The sequence below is a fragment of the Apaloderma vittatum genome, unplaced genomic scaffold (genome assembly GCF_000703405.1).
Source record: "Apaloderma vittatum isolate BGI_N311 unplaced genomic scaffold, ASM70340v1 scaffold2534, whole genome shotgun sequence".
Lineage (NCBI taxonomy): Eukaryota > Metazoa > Chordata > Aves > Trogoniformes > Trogonidae > Apaloderma > Apaloderma vittatum.
This window is the reverse complement of record NW_009713048.1, coordinates 35943-53163: the sequence shown is the minus strand read 5'-3', so window position 1 is coordinate 53163 and position 17221 is coordinate 35943. Positions and strand designations below refer to the sequence as shown.

General features: G+C 40.6%; 2 protein-coding genes across 2 annotated transcripts in view; one reads left to right on the top strand and one right to left on the bottom strand.

Moving 5' to 3' along the window:
* RB1 (retinoblastoma 1) overlaps positions 1–17221 on the bottom strand; it is a 73748-nt gene that overhangs the window by 32408 nt on the left and 24119 nt on the right. The gene's annotated exons all lie outside the window — the stretch shown is intronic.
* LPAR6 (lysophosphatidic acid receptor 6) lies at positions 701–1723 on the top strand. Its single transcript, XM_009868206.1, has one exon. The coding sequence runs from the start codon at positions 701–703 to the stop codon at positions 1721–1723; it is 1023 nt and encodes a 340-aa protein (XP_009866508.1).

The window sequence follows — 17221 nt, the reverse complement described above, 5'->3', positions numbered from 1 at the left end:
AATTGAAACCATTCTTCAGCCCAGCCCGACCTCTTCTTCCTGTGATGTCACGCTACAAATCCTCCGAGCTCTCTTTTCTCCTCTCCAGAAGGAGCGGGGCTGGCAGAGGCTGCCGGGACGCTGGGACCAGGCTCTGCAGGAACAAACACGCTCTGGAATTCCGCTTCTGCCTTCCCGCCCCGTGGGGCCAGCGAGCCAGCCGAAAAGCTTGTTTTACAGCAAGAAGGCTGAGGGAGAACTGCAAAGGGCCGACGCTTTCGCGGCGCCCGGGAAATCCTTTTCTGACGCGACACGTTCCCAGGGAACCTGGATGGACAGGACTTGGCCATCGTGATCTGCAGCCATGAGTAAGGCAGAAAGTTCTACAGCGGCTTCATCGAACCGAGGGGGAAAATGGAACTGAGTAAGCTTTGGGATGACCTCCTCTGCCACAAATGATGTGGTTTTCTGCCCTTGGAAGACTGGCTATGTGATTACAAATAGCACTTGGAAGAGAAGAGTAACCTCCTGGTGATTCCTGCTAGAGATGTACTCCCCTGCTGCAGAGCCTGGGTTTCTCCTCTGAAGCTTTACAACCCAACAAACTTCCCAAAGCACACAGTTCAAACACATCGGCAAGTTCTTCTGGAATTTAAAAAAAGTTGCGACAAAAATACCAGAGAAACCTCCAAATCACAGGAATTTTAAATATACCATTATAATGGTAAGCTCTAATTGTTCCACTGAGGACTCCTTTAAATACACTTTATACGGGTGTATCTTTAGTATGGTGTTTGTTCTTGGCCTCATAGCAAACTGTGTTGCTATCTACATTTTTACTTGCACATTGAAACTGCGAAACGAGACTACAACTTACATGCTCAATTTAGCAATCTCCGATCTGCTTTTTGTGTTTACATTACCCTTCAGGATTTACTACTTTGTGGCGAGAAACTGGCCATTTGGAGACATTCTTTGCAAGATTTCTGTCACCCTCTTTTACACAAACATGTACGGGAGCATTTTATTTCTGACCTGCATAAGCGTAGATCGCTTTTTAGCTATAGTACACCCTTTCCGATCCAAGACGCTCCGAACCAAAAAGAATGCAAAAATTGTCTGTGCTGCAGTGTGGATAACTGTGTTAGCGGGCAGCACACCAGCAAGCTTTTTCCAGTCTACAAACCGCCGTAATAACACCGAACAAAGAACGTGTTTCGAAAACTTTTCGGAGGACACGTGGAAAACCTACCTATCCCGGATTGTTATCTTCATTGAAACGGTTGGGTTTTTCATTCCGCTCATCTTGAACGTGACCTGCTCTACTATGGTCTTACGGACTTTGAATAAACCGCTTACATTAAGCCGGAATAAACTGAGCAAGAAAAAGGTACTCAAAATGATTTTTGTCCATTTGGTAATATTCTGCTTCTGCTTTGTGCCTTACAATGTTACCTTAATACTTTACTCCCTTATGAGAACACAGACATGGATTAATTGTTCTGTGGTAACTGCAGTTAGGACTATGTACCCCATCACTCTGTGCATTGCCGTTTCAAACTGCTGTTTTGACCCTATAGTCTATTATTTTACATCAGACACAATTCAAAATTCAATAAAAAAGAACCGGTCCACGAGACCACGGGACATCAGATTCTCTGAAGGGTCAGTTTCAGAAAACTTCATTCAGCACAGCCTTCAGACCATAAAAATGAAAATATTCGACAGTGACTCCACAATATAAACTGTCTTAAATGATTGCTGGGACTAAACTGGAATTAAGACGGCTGCACGTGTCTTCAGCTGTGGAAATATATTCTGATATGTAAATGTTACGCTTCCTTCACATCAAAGTTTATGAGACTGTAAAAGTGTTAAGCATAGTAGTGCACAGAAAAGGTAGAATGTCTGTTCTGACAGGTCGTATGTTAGAAACGAACTTTTGGTTTCAGATTAGGTTAACCAAAGCCCAAAGACTCTCTGCCAAGTCAAACACAAATGAAAAAGTACATGGTGTGTTGTTTTTTTTCTCAAGTTAAAACAATTGTTCGTTTTTAATAACGATACCGATTTCCAAGTCACCGAGGACAGGGGTGAAACCACCTGGTTTACGCTGCGAGATCCAGTTGCTGAGGAAAACAGCAGCACATTGATCCTATCGCTTCAGCCACTGTGCCTGCACAAGAGTTTCCTCTCGTCTTTCTCTCTTACTCCTCCCCTCAGCCCTTCTCCCTGCACCTTCCTTCCTAGGGACCACTACGTTCACAGGAGGTTTCGATCAACGGGCTGCAAGAACTTGGTTTCTCCCAGGTTTATCTGATAAAATATATGCTTTCTCCACAAGCCTGGCCCCCATAAAGCAATTAAATCTTCTGGTAGTTCAGGGCATCTGGAAACAACTCAGACAAACTGGTTTTTCTTCTCACCTCTGTCTCAGATGTCTGTGTAATTACAACAAAATAACCTCCGATGACTGAAGTTAGTGCTTTAGGTACAGTACCAGTTTACTGAATTCTTTTGTGAGAAGTTCTTCAACTCAATACTGCTTTTGAGCAAAACAACATCCTCCAAATAAGGTTTAGAAATGAGCATGTGCACTGATCCAAATACTTTTTCTAGGAAAGTGTTTGGTGTCCCATAAAAAAAATTCAAGATACAGTAAATTTTTTAGAGTGCAACTTCCTCTCAGTCTTTGTGTCCTAGAAATATTTTTAACATGAGCCTTTAAAATTTCACGTGCGATTTTCTTGAAAACTTTATAACGTATAAAAATAAATTACTCAGGCCCATGTGCTGGCAAAAACGATCAAGACGCTTGGGAAGGCCAAGGCCACGTGAAAGGGAGAAATCTACGTATATTACTGTTACAAACAGGAATACATAGACCACAGTTCTTTAAAATGTCCTGCTATGTATATTTCCCAGCTATCACAACATTGTGTATGTACATTTTCCTCAAAATTAATTTAACACTGCTGTAAAATTAAATAAATATTTTAAAGGTAAAAGTAAGTAATAAGTGTTGGTTTTTCCTCCTCCAAAACAAGAGTTGAGACTCTGAACTGAGTTAAAATGAACTTGCACTTTAGATTTAGGGCGGGCGGTTGCAACACAGATCTAGCACCAAGGTTTTTTTACTTCAGGGCAGTATGTGGAAGCACAAATCAATGCTGGAGAAAATGTATATTAAGCTGTCAGGGTTTATAATATGTTATCTGAGTTTACTTCCCTCTGTGAAGCTTATGCTTAATTGTTATAAGCCAACTCCACATTGCTTGCTACTGGAAAACTGAGTTACTGTAAGACTGTTAGAAACTAATGCTGACTGAATTTAAAATTTAACAGCATTTCAAATCTTTATCCACACAACGTACGAAAGAAAAATTCAAATAGTATGAGCTTAAGCTACAAAGATAGCACAGATATAAATGTCTGCATAATATCTGAAAATAGGCAATTACCTGAGTTGGGAATCCTAATCTCTTCTGATTCATATCTGACTTCAGAAAAAAGCATGAAACCTCCAACTTGAATAAAAAAATGTGTATGTTTTCTGTATGCCACTGACAAATCCAAACTTCAAAGGCCAGATATGCATCTCCAGTGTCTCGATGCTTCTGTCTTCAATAAGCCTGCTTAATATTAAGCTTCCTCAAAAGACTTTGAGACTAAAGGCCTTAAAGCCAGGGCTGGGCTATGTTTCTCGGCTACTAGTCAGCCCGAGCTTGGCAAAACTGTTACTCAGTTGAGTGACAACTTGCTCAGCAAAGCCTCTGCAAAAGCCTCTGCAATAGAGCAGCAAGCACCCAGAGCCTCACCCTGGTAAAGAGAAGCTAGCTACTCTTCCTGACATTACACAACTGCAGAACAAATGAAATAATCACTGATTTAAAAGCAGAACAAGCAGATAAAGTCACATGTACGGGTATTCCCCTTTAAGCCAGACTTTCCTTGGTGTGTCACCTCAAAGAGCCTGGGGAAACATGAGGAGCAGATTTTCTGCCTTATACTCGCTCTCCAGGGCCATAGCGTGTGCTGTGTTGTACTACACCATGGCAAAAGCAGAACAGCTAGCTGACCAGTTAACAGCTTGACTACTTGAACCTCTTTGAGGAAGCTTTCTATCTTTTATCATTAAACATACTTTACTCTTTTCACAGGGGAAGAAAAAATAAAAATAAAAAAACCCCATGGTCAAAAAGTAACACCTTTAATTTAGAGAATCTGACCTTTACTTGAGAAATTCCTGATCTGACTGATTCAGAAGAGGGGGAGTGAGCCTGTACCTCCCACAACAAGCTGATACAAAGCCAAGCTACCAGCTATTCAGGACTAGATGAGGTTTCTCCACCCCTTCTGGTTCTGCAACAAGATTATCCTGGAAAGCCATAGATGTAGAAATGGTTGCACTGATACATTCCTGAATAGCTGCACTTCCTCGCTCTGCTCCTGCCTTTGATACTAACTCTTCTGACTCTCTGGTAAGAGCTTATGCCAAAATTTAAATCTACATGAGGAGTCATGCTCCTAAGTCATGCCTAAGCATCTCATAAAAGGCTTACATTGTCAGAGCTCCTGAGCATTTGAATGTATTGCATCCAGTACTTCCTAAAAGTACGTTATTTTTACTCATACACCGACGTAGTTCAGTTTTAGCATCAAAACTTCTGAATTTGTTCTGTATAGTCTACTTGCTTCATTTGCAGAGTGCAGATACCGCATTTACCATAAAATTAAAAAGCAGTGAAAATTCAGTTGGTTCCAAGCATTTTCTTTAACCTAAACCACGGTAGGCAGACGTTGGTGACTAGATAGTTAAACAGCAGTTTCAAAAGACAAGGAAAAAGAAACAAAACTTCTATCAACACCCCTCATTTACCTCAACAAATCATTACTTTAAAAGCAAAATATTCTCCATTTTATACTTCTTATATTCAGCTTAAAAGTTTAGTTTCTGGCTTTTTCAGGTACAGAATGCAAGTCAAAATTGGTTTCATTCAATACACGCATCTTTGACATTTAAAGAAATACCAATAACAAACCAAATACGTCTTTGATATTTTTCATCTAAAACCAATCTAAAAAAAAAAATAACTCAGAAAACCATAGATGATACTTCAGGCAGGTAAGAAATCCTGAACTGGAACCAGCCTCCAAACTTTTATTTAAGAAAGCCACCTCAGTCACAGAAATGCAAAGACTGAGAAAGAGCTCATGAGATCAGGGAGGAGATATGACCAGCTGCACCGGATCAGCCCCCAAACACTCAGTTAATCTGCAGTCCTGGCTGCAAGAGTGGCCAAGGCTGGACGCCTGGAGAAGAAGATAACAGCAGGAGAGGCGTACAAGGCCTTCTCTCTCCCAAATGCTGTCCCACCTTACAAGCATCTCAGGACTTTCTGCTTCACCACCTGTACCTCAGGACCCTCTGGGTCAGATGTGTTTGTGTGTTCAGCGACATTGAACATTTTTCTTCCTTTTGTTTCTTCTCCCTTTGAACATGTGTAACTTTTGAACATCCACAGCATTCTCCAGTGAAAAGTTCACGTGGCGCATGTGTGTGTAAGGGGAACAAAACAAAAAATACAAACCTCCTTTTGTTTCAAATCCAGTGGTTTCATTACTGTCTCCTCATTTTTTTTTGGAAGAGGCAAGCAGCCTCTTTTGTCTTGATTACCACCCTGCTTTCCCCTATCACTCCTGATTATACAGTCTTCTGTCATCTCTTACAAATGAGAAAGAGATTTTCAGTTGTAATTTCAACCAGCATCATCACCAAAGACGGTATTTTTAGAATTACATAAAGAACTCAGCTAAAATTACAGTGAACTCAGCAAGGTTCGCTTTGAGGCTAACAATTTTGAAAATCCCACTTGAGCACAGCATCCTCTAGCATTATTTATTCTTCCAAGTTATTTTCTATGAGTTTCATCAGTGAAGAACAATTTGTTCATACTTTTCCAGCAATAGCTGTAACATTACAAGGTTCTTGCACCTGGGCAGACCTGTAAAACCTGACGAGTTCCCTTTTTTGCTAGATTATCATTTATACCTTAGGGTTACTGGCATTTGAGGATCTCTGACTAAATGAAAGAGGATACATTTCAAAAGCTAATGTATAAAGTAAATCAGAACGACTGAAAATCTAGAAGTTGTAAATGCCTGGACTGCAATAGTTACTCAGCTACCAGAGTGCTGAAAAAAATGTATAAATTCAACTGACAATCACTGAACTAGCAAGTTTTCAGAACATATTTAATAGAGCTCATTTGAAATGTACGCAAATTTAGAAATCTGTGCTTGCAGTCTAATACTTCTGCAAGAAGTTGGAAGGAGAAGTTTGTTCTAATCGTCTAATTCTGCTTTGACACTTTCGTATTTATCAGCATCCCTCCAACCAGTTCCTATTGTAAAACTGCTTAAAGCAAGCCCAAGTTTTTCATGTACGAAAACTGAACTTACCACAAAATTAACAAAAAAAGAACCCTGTACACACCAACTGATCTTCTAAAAAAATACCATTTTGTTGGAAAACTAAAATTTCCCAAACCAAGAATTTAGATTTAGAATTATTTTTTATATTTAAGAAGCAGTCTGCCCACTCCAGTTATAACAAAATTAAAAGCTGGAACTGGGGATGTTTAGTCTGGAGAAAAGGATGCTGAGAGGACACCTTATGCTCTCTACAGCTACCTGAAAGGGGGTTGGAGAGAGAAGGGCCCCAGCCTTTTCTCCCCAGTAGCAAGTGATAGGACTAGAGGAAATGGCTGCAAGTTGTGCCAGGGAAGGTTTAGGCTGGATATTAGGCAGAATTTCTGTACTGAAAGGGTTGTCAGGCATTGGAACAGGCTGCCCAGGGAGGTGGCTAAGTCACCATCCCTGGAGGTGTTTAGAAGACATGTAGATGTGGTGCTTTATGGCTTAATGATGGACCAGACATTGTTAGGTTAACGGTTGGACTCAATGATCCTAAAAGTCTTTCCTAACCAAAATGATTCTGTGATTCTATGATTCTACGATTAAGAAGGGATAAGTTTTCTACAGTTTAGACACGAGATTCAAACCACAAGCAAAAAGAAAGGAAGGCCAATAACAAGAAGTTCCTATCTTTTTACGATAGATAAGAGAATACTTTTCCACATATGTAGCTTTAAGATTTGCCGTAACTCTACATTTTTTAAACTGTGAGCTGCTGCCTGGAAGAAAAAACTTCTTAAATAACAATGCTAGTAGCAGAAAGCACCCAAAATCAATGCCATTATCTTAGAAATAACATTAGAGCCATTACACATTAAAACAACTAAACCTATGTTAACTCTTCTGCTTTTCAGATCAATTCCTGTCATAAAGCAGTGATTTTTGCAGAACTTGAACTGTATACATTAGCTGTAACTCTTCACACTTCTATAAAATTATGCAGTACTAAATCTACTAATTTTTGGAACTTTGTCCTGGTAAACACTTTTTAAAAGCTACTACTAATGTAATAAAAATTGAAGACAATCCTAGTCACTAAGAAGTGATATCGTCTTACAAAAACATTATAATTTGTCACATCATCAGGAACTACACTTGACAAATGTATGGAAGCATCTATAATAAAACTTTGATGTTTTTATGAAGTAATGAAAAAAGTACCCCGAGCACTGCAGACATTTCTTAATGGAGAATTGTGTTAAGTATTTAGCAAAACCGAATACAGGTGGTGAAGCAAGTAGCAAAGGATCTGCCTCTTCAGTCTGAACAAAAAATCCTTTTTCTTAACGAAACAAAAATCAAAACCTCATGGTCTAATTGTTTCCTTAAGTTATCTAACACTTTTTATGTGTGAAAGAAGCTTTGCTATATACACGGCATGCTTGCATTGTGCTTCCTGTAAGTGCAAAAAGAAATAAAAAAGAAAAAAAACTCAAAAACCTCCAAATCAGCAGCTATTTCCGTCCAGATAAGATCTGTAAGTTCCTCTGAGCTGCTGGAAGGTGCAAGAGGCGCCATCAGAGCGTGCCACGCGTGCAGGCTCTGCTCTGGGCTGGCTAACTCCAGGGTGGTGGCAGCTCAGGTGCTGACCCAAGCCAAGGCCAGACGAGGTACCTAAAGGGGCTGCATTTCTGGAGGATGGTGAACATTGCACCTACTCAGCAGCTGGAAACAGTGGGATCCTCATCCCTGGCAAGCACTTTGTCAAGGGTTAGGGCTGGGCCAGCCTCTAACATGGACAGAAGCTCTCTAACCCCCTCTTCCCCCCCAAAATGGGAAGGAAAAGGGAATGATAAAAGTAAAGAACTATACACAACTATAGATAGTAGCCCGATATCAAAACCCGACTCCCTCCCCCAATATCAATCACCACTGGTGCTGCAGAGCAGGAGGCACTGGGGGAGAGGCTCAGCGGCGGCGGGAGCTGGATCCAGGAGCTGGATTCGGGAACTCAGGATCCAGATCAAAAGCAGGAGGTCAGATGGAGTCCTCTCTGGACACCGGCCATTGCAGAAGAGGACAAAAAAGAAAAGGGCGAAAAGGGCAAAAAGGAAAAGGGCCAAAACTCTTGTGATCACTCAATTTATATTAAATACGACGTATATGGGATGGAATACTCTTGTTGGTCACCTGTCCTGTCTATTACCCCCCGGAGATGCAACCTTTTACTTCCTTGTGACCCCCCTTTACTACCCGGCACCCCCAGCGTGGCACACACGAGCCAGCAGTGGCCTTGGTCACTATAGGAAAAGTATCAGCAAAAGCCTTTCTGCATCCCAGTCCCAGGCAGTAACTGTAACATCAGGTGTTATCACTGCCAGTAGCACACACTGTCGGCAGAAACATGCTGCTGACTTCAGAAAGGGCAGCCTTTTAGAAGAGACTAAAACTGAAAAGTAAAAATCACTAAATAGGACTGGGTTTTAGCTCAAATCCAGGACATTGTTATATATACTTTCTGTTACATATACTTTCTGTTACATATACTTTCTGTAGATCTGTAAGATATACAAACATATAACTGAAATGCCATACACTTATACAGTATAAAAGCAGGTACAAAAGCACTTGGCCTACAAAAGACAAAACAAACCCCATGCATTTATGCATGCAATAACTTAAAGAACACGCAGCAAGCAGAGAGACAAAACCCCACTTGCAATGAAACATAATTTGGCAGTTTGAGTTTGATAAGATAAGAGCTTGAAAATGGAGCATATGGCTGGGAAAAAAGCTCCACACTGGAATGTTTGTTTGGCACCTACTTTGCCTCCTAACAGAAGCTAATTCTATCTTCCATTAAAAAGGTGACTAAAGAATGGCTCGAACAACACCGCAATGAGGACGGAAGGAACAATAAAAGCTTATGATAGTTACTCACAACTGTGGCTAAGATAAAATAAGCAAGACACACAAAGAAAACTTAAAATTTTATTCTAACTTTTTCACCAGTTTTGTCAGAGAGCATAATCACATCCAAGGAAGAAGCAGGAGGGATAGGGCTGCATTTTTTACTTCTGTATTTAATGAGACTGACACATCAGATTTGCTCCAATTTATCAAGATTTTATAAAATTAAAGAACCACAAGTATACCTCACTGAATTCTAATACATTATTTTCCTCATGGGCAGCCTTTAAGCATTTCTACAAAGTATGTGCAGTGCAGATACAGCAATGCTGCAGGATGAAAAGCTGAAGTTCGTGCTATCTAGAAAGAGTAGGACTAAAATGGAAGTCCTACAGCCACAGTATGACCACCAAAACATTGGACAATATAAAAAAAAACCAAACAACCAAGTAACCCACCAAAAAAAACTCTTGAAAAGCAAGGATTCTCAGAAAACTATTACTTTTTGTTGAAAATGTTCCTAATAATCAGGGCAACCTAACGGGAAGGAAAAAAAAAAAGTATATCCTGTTAACTCAGTCTCACTTCTGTGGCTAACTCTGTACTTGGGCTAAGTGTAGAGCCAGGCAAGGTATCTTTACACCGCACCAGCAGAGCTGCAAACTTCGCTGAGCACAGGCTGTAAAAGCCAGCTCCCTATTACAGCTCTAAATCTATAGCCAGAAAGATCAAGGCACATTCTCTGCTTCTGTAACCACACTGCTAACAGCACACGGCCTCCGCGTTAACAGAAACCACAACGGTGACTAGAGGTGAGATATATAGCACATGCACTCACCTAAAGCAAAAGTAGGCATAATTAATTACCTACCTCTTGCGTATGTCCCCTTAATGTTGAAAGGAAACTGGAAATACAGTTATGAAAACTAATATTAAGCATAGGATTCACTTCTACTGACCTAACAGACAAACATACATCACGTTTAGGTTTGTCTCTGAGACAGATGCTCTCTACAGTCAGTGCAGAGAGGTACCTTTAGAAAGTGATTAATCCCATTGTAAAACATCTGTTTAAGATAAACAGAATTAATTGCTTTCTGAGTGAAGTACAGCTCTCTCAAGCACAGAAGAAGCCTAAATACCTAAGTTAAAGAAATTTAAAATATAGGACTCTGTACTTGAAAGCAGTAGGTGAAGTAGAGAAAATCTTAAATCCTTAATGAAGAATGGCATCCTAATTTTACAGAATGAAAACTCTGCATAGTTGCTGTGTCTTAGGTAATAAATCCCCTCGGTCATGTTTGGACTTGAATGAAAACAGCATCTTAAGGGTTGGGCTGACCTGGTACGTCTGCAACAGATAAATCCAGTACTACTCTGCTAACGTAACCAGTATCTTACAGTCTTAGTGAGTGCTTTGCACACTTGGTGCGTGCCTACCAAGAAGTGAACACATGCCAAAACAGACAAAAGCAGGAAACACAGGACCTCAGCTTTAGTTCTGGTTCCAGTGTTCTGGTTCCTCTTCCAGTAGCCTAGAGGATTTGCTCAGATGGCAACACCCAAGCACGAATAACAGCTTGAGTCATCTTCATGATACATAGGAGTGGCAGGGAGGATTTTCAAAGTGATGGTGCAGACAGTGAACACTATCATTTGGTATTCTTCCTGGTTTTTCAATTTGCCTTCAGCTGTTCAGGCAGATAAAAGTTTCAAGGCTCAAAAAGCACAGCACGATTTCTATAAAAGGAAACTCCTCAGGAGTACTAGAAAGGCATGGGAGAAGCACTCTCACATATTTTATTTATGCACTTAACGAAAACTCTGTGTGCCTGTATGCATATATGCTCAAACTAAAAATGCATACAAACATACATATATTTATTTATATGATACTATATGGTATATTCACATATACCCCAAAAGCAAGCCTCTTACAGACCTTTAAGAATGCATGTTATATGATAAAGGCAAAATCACAGAAGGCTTTCCAGCCACAGCTGTGACAACTGAAGTGTCAGGGCTAATTCATGACCTTAAAAAATAATAAAAAATATGTGTATGTAGAAGAATCAGTATGATCCTTTAGCACTATCTGCCAAGCAGCGATGGTAACAGTGACCTTTTCATCACACAAGCTTCTGAAACACATTCATGATGCCAGCAGAAATATATTTAGTATGTACAGACAGAAAACCTCAAATCAATTCTCAGTTCCTTCTTTAAGGTTAAAACTGCACCCTCCTAACATAACTTTTTCATAAGGAGCATGGTGAACACGTGAAATGGCACAGTCTGAGTGACCCTTTGCACACTTTCTCCCCTGTAAGGAAAACCGTAGGAAATTCCACATTAGAAATCATTATCTACAGCAACCTTCACACTGAGACTGGATATTAGGTGCCTAAGATCCAGAAGACTACAGGAGATGGGCGATGGCTGCAAGAGCAATCTGGAGCCTGCAATTCCAGAGGTGCCTGTCTTTATATACCAGTGAAGTTCGCTGCCAGCGAGCGTTCTTACAAGTGGTGTTATTCTGGATAAGCCGAGCATTTTTTTTGTGCCTAAGGCTGTCCCTCCTTCACAAATCATGTATTCCTATACCTAAGGAAAGGCAAAGCACAGGAGTATGTCTGGCACACAGCAGTTTTTCCAAGAGAAACCGGCTGCTGTGCAGAAACACATACGACTCTTGGAGCCTAGACGAGAGACAGCAAGGGAACGCGTGACTCATTTGCCGGGGCTGAAGTCACTCACATGGCTGAGCTCACAACTTCGTCTGCAGTCAGTAACAAAACGAGCCACGGCCTGTCCTGAGGCCTTCAGGGCAAGTGGCAAAGCACAGCCTGCTCCCATGCAGCTAAACTTTCTCTACGTCTAATCCATACCAGCAGTTGAAAAAAATTACCTGAGCTGCATCATGCCCCAAATCTTGCCTAGGCACTGCCCAGAGGAGTGCTGGCAAGTGCTAAAACATGCCAGGGAATGCGTTACCGACAAAACACCACCGATGACTGTGGGGCAACACTCAAGACCAGGCTATTGTCTTTTTGAGGCCAGTAGCACAGACATAGCCTCGACATCCATTCCTTACCACATGGCCTTACCTGGCTGCCTATTAACAAGTTTTTAGAGCTACGAGGATGACTGAGGGACTTGAACATCTCTCCTATGAAGAGAGACTGAGAGAACTGGAGCTGTTTAGCCTTGAAAGGAGATGGCTGAGAGGGGACCTTATTAGTGTATATAAATATCTGAGGGGTAGGTGCCCAGAGGAAGGGGACAATCTCTTCTCAGTGGTGCCCAGTAATAGAACAAGAAATAATGGGTTTAAGTTAGAACATAGAAAGCTCCACCTCAACGTGAGGAAAAACTTTTTTTACTGTCAGGGTGACGGAGCACTGGCACAGGCTGCCCAGAGAGGTTGTGGAGTCTCCTTCTCTGGAGACTTGCAAAACCCGCCCGGATGTGTTCCTGTGTAACCTGCCCTAGGGGATCCTACCTTGCAGGGGGGTTGGACTAGATGATCTCTAGAGGTCCCTTCCAACCCCAAACATTCTATGATTCTCCTAATAAAAGAGTAAACAATTTATTCAGTAACCTGTTGTATAAAATGTTGACAGTATGACCGTTTCTACCTTTTCCATTTCTAAAAGGAATGATTTAAGACATCAAAATCAAAGAGAGGACTTCAAACTGCATGTGGACAGTCACCTCCGGAAGACATGTAGGACTTCAGACATAAACTTAGTCGATAATACTACTGAGAAGAATACGTGCCACAAGGAAATACACTAACTCCCACTCCAGAGTGCTCAATTCCTCCTTATAAGCAGCACAGAAACCTAATTTGAAATTGTGCACTGCATCCATGGAAACAGGCACTAAGCACTCGAGCACGGTGAGCTCCACAATAACTGTGTCCTTCTACAGTCATGGACTAGGGGGCTGCATACTATACTGAACTACTAACGAGTACTTGCTTACCTGTAAATGCTTACAGCTTTACCCTGACCTGAGTTTGCCTAACACTTTTTAAGAAAGTCTTAAACATACCTATTTAACACTTTTCTCCTTACCGCATGATCAAAGTAGGTCTGCTGTTATTCCACCTCACTGAGTTTGTCATATTAATGCAATAAAACATATTCCCTGGGAATATATGGTTTTCCTCAGGAAGGCATTTCTGCCACAATGAGTTGCATAATTTAAAATCAACAGAAGTCTTTGGTGTGGGATGAGGTATCTAAATATAAACATTAACTACATAGTTGACAAATACTTATTGCAAACACCGAGTTATGTTAAATCAACAATAAGTGATAAAACAGTACTCTAGACTTCATTGCAAATGCTTAATTGACAACAGAAACCACAGAGAAGGAGGAGCTGATAAAGGAGAAGTTATAAATAAAGTAAAGCGTGCTGCCTACTTCTGATCATATTTTAACCATCAGGGAAAGTAACCTTTCAGAGCCATCTTTATCTTGCATCAGTCATTAAAACTCCAAACCACATTACAGCTCTAAATCACAACACATAATAATACTGGTGTTTCTCCTTACTTTTAAAAAATACAAACAACAATTAGGATAGCAATACAGTCAAAGACAACTGCAGTTTCAATAGCTGTAGAGCAATGCATTGCTTTGGCTCAACATCTGTTTGTCCCTCACATATAAACAAACACCAAAAAAAAAAAAAGTGAAAGCTAGCAGATCAAATCAGACTGCAAATGAACTCCCTTTAGCCTCCCACAGTGCATGTTCCCATTCTGTCCTGGGCTGCTGTGGGGTTGTAGAAAGTTACACAGCTGCCTCTCATCCTTGTTAACAGCAAAAGCTACCAGGTATTCTTTTAAAACTGCAGTCCTACAAGGAATACCCCTTGGACTCCTTGTGCTCACGTGGATGAGCTGACAAGCTAATGACAGAACATTTTTACCCTCTGTAGAGAGCTAACCAGGAAATTGTGGCTGTGCTTCTGACTACAGGAAAGCTGGGGAAGAACTCTTCATCAGGGAGCGTGGTGATACGACAAGGGGTAACGAACTGAAAGAGGGTTGATTTAGATTAGATATTAGGAAGAAATTCTTTCCTGTGACAGTGGTGAGACACTGGCACAGGTTGCCCAGAGAAGTTGCAGATGCTCCCTCACGGGAAGTGTTCAAGGCCAGGTTGGATGGGGCTTTGAGCTACCTGGTCTAGTGGAAGATGTCCCTTGTCCATGGCAGGGGGGTTGGTATTAAATGATCTTGAAAGTCTCTTCCAACCCAAACCATTCTATGATTCTACGTGTACGCTCCACACTTTTTGCCTAGTGTACATGTGAAAAGGCATTTGCAGGAAGCTCATTCTCTAAGCAGCAATATGAAAGAAATCTAAGACCTTGCTTGTTCCTCCTCATTTATGGCTCAGGAGCAGAGTGCAAGCTGAGAGGCAGGGAAGTATAACTGGATTGCTTTGTAAACACAAATAACAAAGACAGATACTCCAAAAGTGTTTAGTTTCTTGAATGACACAGAAAAAAAAAATTTAAAAATAAACCTAAGTCACATTGTCCCCAGAAACAAATGCATTTCAGGTATCATAGATGTTTCACTCTCAGTGAAAATCGATAGATTGTGTATTTGATTTGCTTGCATCGAAAACTTGATCTTCCTTGTTTCTCCTTAATGCAATGCAGCAAGCAGCAACACTTTAGTCAAATATATGACATGGCAGTTGACAGGACTTTCTCAAAGGGAAATTCAGAGATTCAGGAATTTATTCACACATCTTCATCTGAGACATTCAAAACAATTACTTCTTTCGGCTTTCCACGAGAGAGATCAATTTGGCAGAATTAAGGAAAAGGCTGAGCAGGAACTCCCAGGATGACAGGTAAGAAGCTATCCCTTTCCTAGCTGACAGATTTTAACTATGACAGCATTTAAACCACATCTATACAAATAAGATAAAAATGAAGCAAAGACTGTAAGCACCCTTATTTTTGGGTCTAGACTAATTTCAGTTCCTTTTAAAGTTATGAAATTAAAATAATGCTCAAAGCACTGTAGTGAGATAAAGCACTAATTTTCCACAGTACATCATATGTTCTATTTCTGTTTTGCCAATAAAAGTTATGCAGCACTATTGGCATATTCTAAACAGATCTCCACATAATCCACTTCTGGAAGCATCACAACCTCACTGGTAAATAACATTTCAGTGGATAAATGGGACTTCTCCCTTCAGGATTTAAGGAAGAAGAAGTACTTTCCACATGATATAGTCAGTGTGGACACTTTCCCCTTTTCAAACTTAAGAATTATTGAGAAGAACCTTCAACTTTTTTCCACTTTTTATTCTGTCTGGCTATGCTTCTTTTGTTAAAAGAAAAGATGACCTAGAAAAGTTTCATCTTCCTCTTAAGTACGGATGACTAAATCAGCTAGCTATGCAAAAGCAATAAACATATTCGCAATGACTAGCAAAGGAGTGATATATTATCTTCAGATACCAGTAAGAAACAGAATCTTTCACATTCATTCAATACAGCTTCCAAAATCAGATAAAGGTCAGACGCACTTCAGATTTTTTCCTTCACTGAAATTATGCATTTTTCCTCACAAAAGCTCTGTGACAAGTAAAACCACAATAAATTCAAGCCATTCTGTATTCAATTGCTCAGTCCCTTTAAATCTCCTCTACAAGTCCTGCTTCCTGAACAAGTCAGGAGAATAAGAAAAGCCTCGATAAATACAGACTCGACTTTCCAAAAAAAGCAAATGAGCCTTGTAATGAAATGTACCACTTGTGGAGAGAAGGTAAGAACTAAACAAAAATACGTGGGAAATAATTGGGGGAATCAGAGTCGCATTAGGCAAACTTTTGTAAAAAAATATTTTTCAAATGTTTCTATTCTTATTTATCATGATAGATATTTTTTGTTGCATAAACTTTACTTATTCCACATTTTTCTTAATTCTTCATTTTCACACTTTAAAAAAAAGAATACATTCTCTAACCAAGGAAACTCAAACCTTAAGATTCCATCTTTTTTTTGGATTTTCAGGTAACTTGTTTAAAATTAACCCAAAACAATCATCTATGGTATTCTTTATGACTAAGGAGAAGTCACTTGGCTTTTCTCTCCTCCTTTATCAAGCATTTGGGGGCAAGAGCTATTACTGGTATCAACTACACTTCTCTAACTGTCTAATCTTCTTGAAAATAATTAACTAGATGCTTTGTAAATGTTGTACACCATTACAGACAATATCCAGGTAATGAACTGCAGAAGAATATGGTAAACCACTCCTTCATTCACTAGCTGAACCCTTCTGGGACACCCTGACCCTAACAGGCCTTCAAATTAGCCACGGAAGCATTTTCTCTTGTTGCTAATAAGTTATACTTTTCAGACTAACCAATATTTACATGTGAGGCACGAGTGGATTTTCTGCACTAGAGGACTCGAGGCTTTGCATTTCTATGTGCAGCCTTACAATATACAAGTCTCAGAGTCGTTCGCTGCAGCGACCCAGAGACTCAACAAGACCTTTTAGCATAAATAACATTTCACCACTATTCGTCTTCCTGAGCACCACTACAGAGTCTGTGCCTTACGACTTGCAGCCTTTCCCTTACAGGTGGCTGAAGGAGGCAACAGAGGCCAGTGCAGAATCACCGGGTGCCTGTACACAGGCTCCAGTTGCCCAGAGCCAGCTGCCACAGCTTCCCTCAGCTTCTGAGCGAACCCTGCTGTGCCCTTGTTCTGGTTTCAGCTGGGATGGAGTTGATCTTCACAGTTGCTGCTAAGGGTGCTATGTTTTGGATTTGTGCTGAAAAGGCCAGGCTGGATGGGGCTTTGAGGAACCTGGTCTACTGGAACATGTCCCTGTCCTCAGGGCAGGAACTGTGGCTGGAACCAA